The sequence below is a fragment of the Nycticebus coucang genome, chromosome 5 (assembly GCF_027406575.1).
Source record: "Nycticebus coucang isolate mNycCou1 chromosome 5, mNycCou1.pri, whole genome shotgun sequence".
Taxonomy (NCBI): Eukaryota; Metazoa; Chordata; class Mammalia; order Primates; family Lorisidae; genus Nycticebus; species Nycticebus coucang.
The window spans coordinates 140973777-140984900 of NC_069784.1; the positions used below are offsets into that span (position 1 = coordinate 140973777).

Genomic DNA, 11124 nt, shown 5'->3' on the forward strand with positions numbered 1-11124 from the left:
AACATACTAAGCCCTCAGAAAAAGTGCTGTCTCTACAACAAGAAGGCGCTTAGCATATTTTTCTTAGGACGCATCTAAATCTTGGAGGCCTGGGGCAGGGATTCCCAGGGGTTCCGTGGGGCAGGGTCACTGTCCCTGTTGGTGGTGGGGAGGCTAGGGCAGTGGAGGAAGAGGGAGAGTGCCTCCTTCCCTCTTTGCATTTTGGAATGCACTTTAGAGCTACAGATTGCATTTTAGATACTACGATTGGAAACATTTAAAGTTCTCAGAACGTGATTTACTATGGCAGAATACTTAGCCACACATTTGCCACTTTTCCCATTTTCAGCTGCATGACTGAGCAGCGCCAGTTACAGTCATGCTGTTCAGAAGGTGATTTCTGAAGCCTGAGACACATTCTGACAAGTAACTTGTAGATGCAGCTTGGTGTCACCTCCATAGCAGATGTGGTGAGCTCACTTTCTACAGGTCATGCTCAGAACGGTGGTGCCCGAGTGCAATGCTGTGGCATTTCAAGTGTTGGATATTCCCTCCAATGGCCACACACATCCGTATATTGGTCTGCACAAATTCACTACATGAGTTGCAATTTTGAAACTAACTTGAAAAATGTCTGCTAGGTCTCTTTTCTACATAATTGTTTAAAATTGTCATGAGGACCAATGCGTGACAGGTGCAGGCTTAGGCTGCAGGACGGTGCCCAGCACAGCAGGGGCATGAGTCTGGCCGGGGGCCATGGGCAAATGAGAGACAGACACGTGGTCAGTGTCCTGACTGAGTTGCGCCCCCGCAGGCTCTCGGAACCCGACCCCAGCCACACGCTGGAGGAGAGAGTGGTACACTGGTACTTCAAACTGCTGGACAGGAACTCCAGCGGGGACATCGGCAAGAAGGAAATCAAGCCCTTTAAGAGATTCCTTCGGAAAAAGTCAAAGCCCAAGAAGTGTGTGAAGAAGTTTGTTGAATACTGTGACGTGAACAACGACAAATCCATCTCCGTGCAGGAGCTGATGGGCTGCCTGGGCATCACCAAGGAGGAGGGCAAGGCAAACACCAGGAAACGGCACAGTAAGAGCTTTACGCACCATACACTTGTGTGCTGGCATCAGCTGCCTGTGCGGTTTGCTTCTCACACTTTGTAGCTTGTGCTCACGGTCTGAGGGCACAAGAAAAATGAATTGTCTATTTATTTGTAGATCTCCTGTGTGCACAAATAATAGTAGAACGCCAGAAGCCCGCCCGGGGTCAGACGGGCTCCCTGCTCCTGTGAACGGGAGCTGAGTGCTGGTTTCGGGATGGGTTTTTGGTGTTCAGGGCACAGTGGCGGGATTTCCAAAGGTGTTAGCCTTCTGGTATCTGAAGTGCAAATCTGGGAGTCATTGGCAACAACTCCCGCCCAGTGCAGGAACTCACACTCAGGCCAGTTTACAACAGTCAAATAACGGCCGCTGTTTAGGCCAGTTATCCCAGTGGCTTTAGCTGTTTCACCTATAGAATTTTTTTTTTTTGGGGGGGGTCCCTGTCCTGACTCCCAGCTATTACAGGAAGTGAGACCATTCACCACTGTGAGAGCCCAAGTGTCCACACATGGGAGAGTCAGGCCTCAGAGGCCAGGCCCAGGGCCAGACGGCTGCTGTGTGTGGGCTGGACACACCACTTCATGCGGGGTCCCAACCTCCTCATTTGTACGACAGGGCGCTGGGTGGGCTGGGGCTGTCCCACACTGTGGGTATTTTGTGTTTCTCTTTTTCTGTTATCAATTCACCCTGGAGGAGCAGCATGAGCTTGGCACGCTGACCTCTGTGCTGTCCATGCCCGGCCTGGGGGCCCCCTGGACCGAGGGTTCTTGAGGGCAGTAGCTTCATACAGAACCCATCATGGCAGTCCCCCAGCATCACCCAGCTGAGGTGGGCCCTGTGGTTGTGAAACGGCTCCTTGTTAATTTCTCTGCCAGAAGTCAGTTCTGGAAAACCCAGCCTCATTCTTTAGGCGTCTGCTGGCTCCTGGGCACTTATACTTCCTGTCGTCCTGATGACTCACGGGAGACCACATGGCAAATGGGAGGCTCTGTGTGCAGGGGGGTCGCCCGCTGTACCTGGGTCCTTCTGCCATCTGACAGGAAGTGAAGCCACATCGCTGTCCAGGCGTCCTCAAACTTTTTAAACGGGGGGCCAGTTCACTGTCCCTCAGACCGTTGGAGGGCTAGACTATAGTTTAAAAAAAAAACGAAACTATGAACAAATTCGTATGCACACTGTACATATCTTATTTTGAAGTAAAAAAAAATAAAACAGGAACAAATACAATCACACCACCCGATGTGGCCCGCGGGCCGAGTTTGAGGACCCCTATCTAGACTTTCTACCTCCGTCAGGGTCTCTGGCCTTGAACAAGACAAGCAGGACGGACATCACTGGACTAGCACTCCCGACTCGGCCCTGCAGGCCATGGTGTCCACCTTGAACTGCCCCCGGGACTGGAAGGGGCTCTGGATCTACCCTGCTTCATCTTAGGGATGATGAGGCTGCAGCACAGACACTGCTTTACTTTCATTGACAGATGGGGACACTCAGTGTGCTGCAGTCTCCGCCCTTTGATCTGGGTCTTACAGCAGGTTAGAGGGCTGAGAGATCATCTCCTTTCTGAGCTACTCTTTATTTTGGGTCTCCTTCATCTAGACTAGGGTGCCCCTGTGGCCTCCCAGACACTTGGTGTGAAACCAGGTGCCCACTCTGCCGGCTGCCCTGTGCTGGACACCTGCCCTTCACAGCTCTCCTGACACTTCACCTTCTTGCTCTGGGACTGTGTTCCAGTCTGTCTGTGGGGCTCTAAGAGGATAACCGAGATGGGCAATTTGTCACAACAGAAGCATATTTCTCAGGGTTCTGTAGAACTGGGAAGTCCAAGATCAAGGGTGGCCTCTGGCGAGGGTCCTCTCACTGGTCCTCTCACAGTGGAAGGGCGAAGAAAGGGCGAGGAGGAGGGGCCCAGCTGTCCTTGTAGAGGGCCCAGGAGGCCCATTCTAGTGGGCAGAGCCCCCAGGGCCTGACCACCCCAAGAGGTCGCACTTCCAAACACCTCTGCGCTGAGGCCGAGTTTCCATCACATGGACTTCGGGAAACACGTTCAGACCAGCTGCTTTCCTCCCCACGTCCCTTGCTGCTGCTTTTTTTTTGGCGTCTTCTCAGGCTCCCAAACTCATGTCCTGTTGCAGTTTTAGCCGTACCCCTTCCCTGGCAGGGTCAGCTGGGGAGACCTCAGAGGTCCCACGGGAGGGAGCAGGTGGGCACTGCCCATCCTGCAGCTGGGTGGCTCAGGCTCTACTGCTGACACTGTCACCAACAGGTGGTCTTCTGTCACAGGGCCTGCTGTGTAAGGAGCAATCACAGAATCTCGGTGGCCTGGGATTCCACCTAGTCTGCCTATCACTCTGGTCCTGTAATGTAACACTGCAGGTGGCCACCAGTCGCTCTGGGGGCGAGTTAGCTCCAGGCATCCTGGGGAAATGCTGTGCCCATGGCAGAGGCCAGAGGAGGAAAGGCTGGGCCACCCACACAACTCAGGCAGAGTAGTGTTCAGAGCTGGTGTCCCCCTGATGCTGGCGGAGCCAGAGACTGGGCCAGGGACACTGCAAGGCCTCCTGCAGAGGCAGGGACAGGCCCACAGCGCAGAGCCCCTGGCAGGGAAGAGGGGAATGACTGATGGATCTTCACACAAGCTCTCCTGGCATCATGGTCACTATTAGCAATGTTTATCACTGCAGACTGTTGATTAACTTTTTTAGGTCCGTCTGAATAATCTGATATGTCAGAGTTTTATTGTTTTTTTTTATTATAATAGTAGCCAAGGAAAGGCCACAATTTGGTGAAAGTAGCAGTTTGGTCAAAAGCGAGCATTGGTAAATATACACAAACATTTCCTTGATCTCGCAATCCTTTTCTTTTCTTTCTTTCTTTTTTTTTTTTTTTTTTGAGACAGAGTCTCACTTTGTCACCCTCAGTACAGTGCTATGGCGTCATAGCTCACAGCAACCTCCAACTCTTGGGCTGAAGTGATTCTCTTGCCTCAGCCTCCCAAGTAGCTGGGACTACAGGTGCCCGCCACAACACCTGGCTTTTTTTTTGTTGTGGTTGTCGCTGTTGTTTTAACCGGCCAGGGCCGTGTTCGAACCCGCAACCCTCCATATATGGGGCCGGCACCCTAACTGCTGAGCCACAGGCACCCTACCCGTCCTTTTATTTTCTTTACAGAATTTTTCTAAGCTTTTTCCTACTGTGTTTTTTCCCCATTTTATTATTAGTTATTTTTTCTACCTCGAAACATTAAAAAATCAGAAAAACCTAAATAATGCAGGAAGAAATTAGTTGCAATCCTCTAAATATTCAAACGGTACTAGTTTCATTTGTTTCCTATATTGTTCTCACTATGACCAATGCATTGTTTGTTCTAAAAACTGAGAAATAAAATGAAGAACGTAAAAAATTTTACCTTAATTCTCAGAGATAAGCAGAACTAATTTCATACATTTCCAAGAAACATTTCTATGCATCTATGTATGTATGTGCTACAACTTTTCTCTACAAAATGGGATCATAATACGTATATGTGCTTTCTAAATTAATCACATTTATTTTAAGAAATTACAAAAGCATTTGTGTTTAAATTATTGCAAATAAGATATATTGAAAAGTTTGTTCTAAATTTTCACTATTAATGAGGCACTCTAAAGAAGGTGTGTTTGTAGCATCAAAAGTCCAATTTGGGAAGCGTTCCCATTTGGCGGCATGTAAAGTACAGCAGATTCACTGACTTAGGGAGAGACTTAAAACTGTCCATTTTTAGGGCAGTGCCCGTAGCTCAGTGGATAGGGTGCCGGCCCCATGTACCCAACAGAGGTAGGTTCAAACCCAGCCCCGGCCAAATTGCAACAACAAAAAAAAATAGCCAGGCATTGTGGTGGGCGCCTGTAGTCCCAGCTACACGGGAGGCTGAGGCAAGAGAATCACCTAAGCCCAGGAGTTAGAAATTGCTGTGAGCTGTGTGATGCCACGGCACTCTACCGAGGGCAATAAAGTGAGACTCTGTCTCTATTAAATAAAAAAAGAAAGAAAGAACGAAATTATCCATTTTTACAGCAACATAAAGTATACTTCACTTCATAACTGTGCAGATGATACAATCAAAGCAATCTAATGACAATGGTCTGAAGAACTGCTTTAAAAAATAAATTTTCAGTATGTAAAATGTAAAAAGGAAATAATTGCCTGAAAATGATTGAAAGATTATAAAGCCAAGAAAGGACATAGTTCTAAAGAATTCAGAAAAAAAAAATTAGACAAGATTACAACATGCCCACATAGTTCTCTGAAATTACCTTTGCACAGACATTCAGCAATTAGGAAATGTTCATTTTTGGCCAAATTATCTTTTTCACCCAAATTGTCATGCTAGCTATGTTCCTTTCAGAATACTGCCTTACAGCTAGAGTGCTGTTTGCCAGGTCACCTGGAAACAATATCATTTGACACCACATGATGTAAACTGCCCCCGCTGTCTGAACTTGATTTCGAGGGCTGGGAGACCCATTCTCGCTTTCTCTCTCCTGTAGCCTCACTCATCCCTGCAGCACCGGTGCATGTTTATTTTGATGGTTTGTTAATTCTGTGCCATTAATATTAATTAGTGACTTATGATTTCCCTTCCTTTCACATATTTTAAAAAGTGCTTTTCCTACTAAATCTTAAATAAAATATTCTGGCAGGTCAGAGGCTGTGGGGGGTGAGAGCAGAGGCTGAGAGCTTAGCAGGGAGGCGGGCGGCTCCGGACGTTTCCTAGGACACGGAAGAGCGAAGCCACTGCAGAAGGGAGTGGACCGAGGGGCTGGGCCGTCTTGGGCAGGCAGGTGAAGCCACACGAGTAACCAGAGCCTCCCTCTGGCTTCAGTTTTACTTGAAGTTTTAGGGGAAAATTGTTTTGAGCCAAATAGGTTAATTTTTCATGATTTTAATGTAAAACTAAAAGACTTCAGAGAACTTGTTAACTTCCGCCTTAGTTTAGGCTTCGTTCCCAGAAGAGCAAAGGCGTGAAGCCTCTGGGTCTCCACAGTTAGAGGATTTACCTTGGAGTTTGGGGCCAAATAAAATACTCTTCTAAGATTAGATTAGTGCATTTCCAGTATCAGAAAATATCTAGGCCAGGCATGGTGGCTCCCGTTTGTAATCCCAGCACTTTGGGAGGCTGAGGCAGGTGCATCCCCTGGGCTTAGGACTTTGAGACCAGCCTGAGCAAGAGCAAGACCCATTTCTACTAAAAATAGAAAAACTGGCTGGGTGTTGTGGCAGGTGCCTGTCGTTCTGGCTGCTCCAGACGCTGAGGCAGGAAGATGGCTTGAGCCCAAGAGTTTGAGGTTGCAGTGAGCTATGAGGCCATGGTACTCTACCCAGGGTGACAGAGTGAAACTGTGTCTCAAAAAAAAAAGGAAAGAAAGAAAGGAAAGAAAAAGAAAATGTCTTCATCATGACTTATAATCCACCACTCAGCTCTCCTGTGGTCAGAGTGCACAGTGCTGTCCATATCTGCTGGCTCCACTTCTGCAGATTATAGTAACTGCAGGTGTAAAATGTTAAATAAATAGACATATATACACATTATATATATATATAAGAATGTAACAATTAAAATAATACAAGAACAATACAGTATAAAAATTATTTACAGAGAATTTGCAGTGAATTAGGTCAAGTATTTGGGAATATGTGCATAGGTTAACTGCAAATACTGTGTATTTCATATGAGGAACTTGAGCATTGCAGGTTTTGCTATGCTGGGACTCTGGAACCAATCCCCCTCGGAGATCAAGGGACTGCTTATATTTTTTCTTATGTAAATAAATTTGCCAGCTGATAACACCTTCATAAAGTGATATGGACCCCTTCCTGAAATTGTGTGGAATCTTTCAGTAAATGAAGAATATTTTATTTTTAATAATATCCTTTTTGTCTTTCCTGCTAGCCCCTAGAAGGAATGCTGAAACCACTTCTAATAGACAGGTGAGTATGTCTATATCATAACCTATAGACAATGAAAATTACAGACAATGGTTTAATTATAGACAATGAAAATTCAGTCATGAAGTTTGCAAAGGATAAGTCCTTTCCAAGAAATGCACAGTCTGGGAGAGGCACCTATAACTCCCTGCGGGAACTAAAGCAGCCTTGTAAAATGCTATCTGAAGTCATCAACTTGTGGAATCATTAACATAAAGATTTTGCCTTAATTTTTTAATCTAAACTTTCCATTATATTATTTTTTAAAATTGTGAATTCCCTTGTTTTGTGGAGATGGCTTTATAAAACTATTGTCTGTAATTTATTTCTTACATTTTGTTAAGGCTATGTGGACAGGAGTCACTCTGGGTGTACTAGTTGACTATTCTTTTCATCCAGATATTCTAATGAGACAAGTGTTGGGCTCCAAAAGGGGTTCCGGCTTCCTGCTGTGTGTTCATAAACATATGTTTGTGTTTCTGCTCTACCTCTGTTCATATGCAATTCAAGGATGCAATTCGAGGGCAATTCAAGGGTGCCCTCCAGCCACCCAAGCCACAACCTATCACACGCGGAGAACATTTTCCAGAAGATAAACATGAGTGGGCTCATTTCTGCTCTCATCAAAGCCAAGGCAAAGCCCTTTTCCTTACTAGCTCAAGTCAATTTGTTGTTGATTTTGTCTGCACCTGTTTGATGTCAGGTTGACGTTCCCTAAGCCAGGCCCCTGTATTTATTGTGGGTTTTAAGTGGAGACCTCCAACACACACCTTGGATGTAATTTAAAACCATTTCATTAGGAGAGATGTGTGAGACGTTTTCTTCTGTTTAGCAAATGTTTATGGTTTTAACATTTTATATCCCACCGCAAATCACTTGCACTTAAAACAGGGCTGGTCTGGAAGCAATTGCCCTCGCTCCGAAGACCTCCAGAGGGTTGTTTTCATTAGACAATGGCAATCGCTGCACACGTGTGCACCCCTTAATCTGAAATTAACTCAACTCAAAACACAAGCCTCACTCTGCAGCTTTTCCCAGAGAAAGAAACTAGGGTGGTTTCTCCCACCCTTAGTACAGAGCTGCATGGATATACTGACCTGCAGGCCATTATTTCAGTGCCTGTTACTGCAAACTAGGACCCCAGGATAGAGTCCTGAGGGCCAGGCCAGCTGGCTTACACATGGCATAGTAATTGAAGGCAATAAATACTTCTTTGAAGAATAAAATAGTACCAACCACCAAAGCATTTCACTCTATGAATAACCACAGACAAGAAATATCAAAGGTGGGGCTGATAGGAGGATGCCTGAAGGGGAGCAGCCATCCTTGATCTCCCACTCAGAAGTGATGAGAGCCACACAACCAGGCTGATGTTTATACAGGTGCAAGTGTCAGCCAATCCTCTCCTGCAGCAACTCAGCAGCCAGTGAAGTGCTTGAAGGGCTCTTCTTGCCTAATTAAAACAGAAATTCTCACTGGCTTAGTGTGGAAAGACGCTGTCCCTCCTCATCACCTCCTCAGATCTTTTCCAGGGGAAATCAAAGCCAACCCAGAAGGCTTCTAAACTTTAAAGTTTAATTATTTTAAATAAGAAAACAGAAACACAGGTTGACTTAACACTTGCAAGAATTGGAACATTTGGAAAAATAAGCCATATACAATACAGTAAACAAACTTTTCAAGTCACATTTTTTTTGAATAAGATAGTGAATGGAAAAGATGAAATATGAAATTTAAGAAATCAATTATGCCTTTATTGAATTTGAAGCATAAACTATATTATTAAGATGATTTCTGTGTAATGAATCCATGGTGATTGTAATGGGAGGGATTCTGTAGAATATTTAGTATACTGACAATATTCAAAGTAACTGCTCAAAATATATGTTGAGTAATTTTCTCAACATATATTTTGCATAATGTTTCTAATTAAATAAAGGAAGGAGTGTGTCAGGAAGTTACCAGTGTCCAAAACACCTTTATTGTTTTCATCAGCCCTTATGACTAAAATGGGTGGTGCCTGTGCTTCAAAGGAGTGGGGTGCTAGCCCCATATACCAGAGGTGGTAGGTTCAAACTTGGCTCCGGCCAAAAACTGCAAAAAAGAAAAATAAATAAATAAATAAATAAAATGGTCAGCACAGCATACTTCCTTGTTGCGTCTGTTTTATAAGTATTGCTTTTCCATCATTTTTACCAGGTAAGTTTATTTTATCTCCAGAGGGCAAGGCTCACTCTTCACAGATGAGTATATAAGTTTCTCAATAAGATGTCTCTTTTTTTTCTTCTTCTTTTTTTCAGCCAAGGAAACAAGGATGAAAGGCTGAGGCATCCAAGGCCGTTCCTAGACATGTGGGAAACTCCCTCACCAAAGAGCAATTAAAAAAACAAAAACAAAAACACATAGTATTTGCACTTTGTACTTTAAATGTAAATTCACTTTGTAGAAATGAGATATTTAAACAGACTGTTCTAATCTGTGAAAAATGGAAAGCTGGCTTCAGAAAATTAATCACATACAATGTATGTGCCCTGCTTTGACCTTTGAAATCTGTGCTTGGTGGAGATGAATTTTGCATGCGTTGGAGCTCCCTTCTCTGCTCCTCCACACTGTAACAGACATCTCAGTGGGAGGCTCCCCGGCTGCAGCCACAGCACAGCACAGTCACCACAGTCCGCTGTGCTCGCGGCCTTCTGAATTGTCTATGGGGAGTGCCACGATGCCACAGAAGTTTGTAACATGCTGCTGGCCCGTTCTGCAGTTAACTGCCATGGGTCAGTTTGTTTCTTGGGATTTTGTGTTTGTTTTGTTTTGCCTTCCAGAGATCACTCTCAGACCATTGAGTTAGCAGCCAAGAATGCAATCGAATTTAGTGCAGGTAGCTCCCCAGTAGGAAAGAATATTTTCACATAACAATGGTGACAGTTTGCTTCAAACTGTCTTTGTTTTTCTATGTCAAGCTTCTGTTTGAGAGCATTGGGCTCTAAGTGATCCTGCTGTTAAATTTGGAGAGAATTGTTTCTGCTGAGGGAGTCCCGGAGGGAAGCCCTTCTTCAGGAAAGTAAGTCCCTTGTGGTGTCACTGACCGCTCAGCTCACTTGTCTGCCTGTGTCTCTCCCACACATGGTCACTTCCCTCCACTGTGGCCTACCCCAGGACCCACAGGGAGGTAAAATGATCATCTGAAGATGTTATGGACAGTCCCTTAATGAGATACAGCCAGGACTTGGGCCCCAGGTGCTCATCTCAGCAGCAAGAAGGGCCTGCTGTCCCCACGTTCCTTTCATTCTTTCCTGGAGGCCTCAAAGGTGCAAGGACTTAGCAACGGGAAAGTTCCTGAGAGGGAAGGGTGACAAGGGAAGGCCCACACTGTGGGCAGCAGAACTGGCCTGCCCGTGTGTGCCCCAACTGGCGGAGGTCAGCTCTCGTCCTTTGTCCCCGAGGAGCCATTTGGAGGATGGTCCCAGAGGTGGGTCTGGCAAGTTGAGGCTATCTCAGTTCAGAATTTTGATTGGAAAAAAAATCTTCCTGGCCCAAATCACCCAAACTACAACATGTGAAGTGGTGTCCGTGGATGAGTACAGAGAAGATACTGAATGGGGTGTGTTATTTGAACTGTACAAAGTAAACAAGTACAACTCAAGTACTTGTCAACATTGTTTAAGCGACAGTTATGATCCTAAACTTTTTGGATAATCTTTTATATTTCTGACCTTTGAATTTAATCACTTTTCTTAGATTAAAATAAAATATGTTATTAAAACTGTAATTGGTCTTTTCTTTCTAGCTAAATATAGAGTCTTGTAACTCTGTATTTAGAGTTTTAAGGTGTGCTCTGTCAGCGGGGCAAAGGCAGGGTGTGGCCAGAATGAGTTTGGATCCTGGCTCTGCCCCCAGGTTGTGGCTTTGCCTTGGGTGTGCCTCAGTTTCTTCCTCTGCACAGCAGGGGTGAGGCGACGTACTCTCTTTCCAGAGTGGGGATTATATGAGATGACACAGGACACACTGCGTGTGCAGCAGCTAGCCGTCAGGACTCACAGTTCAGCACTGTACTTCCTGCTTGCGATGTGTGATGGGG

General features: G+C 45.3%; 1 protein-coding gene across 2 annotated transcripts in view; it reads left to right on the forward strand.

The window, feature by feature from the left end:
• Positions 1–10809, forward strand: part of SMOC2 (SPARC related modular calcium binding 2) — a 174522-nt gene extending 163713 nt beyond the window's left edge. For both annotated transcript variants that reach the window (XM_053592572.1, XM_053592573.1), the window contains exons 11-13: positions 794–1068; positions 7012–7049; positions 9347–10809. In XM_053592572.1, coding sequence (XP_053448547.1) covers positions 794–1068; positions 7012–7049; positions 9347–9364 — 331 coding nt within the window. In that variant the 3' untranslated portion in view covers positions 9365–10809. The remainder of the gene's footprint in view (positions 1–793; positions 1069–7011; positions 7050–9346) is intronic.
• The last annotated feature ends 315 nt before the right edge of the window (positions 10810–11124 follow it).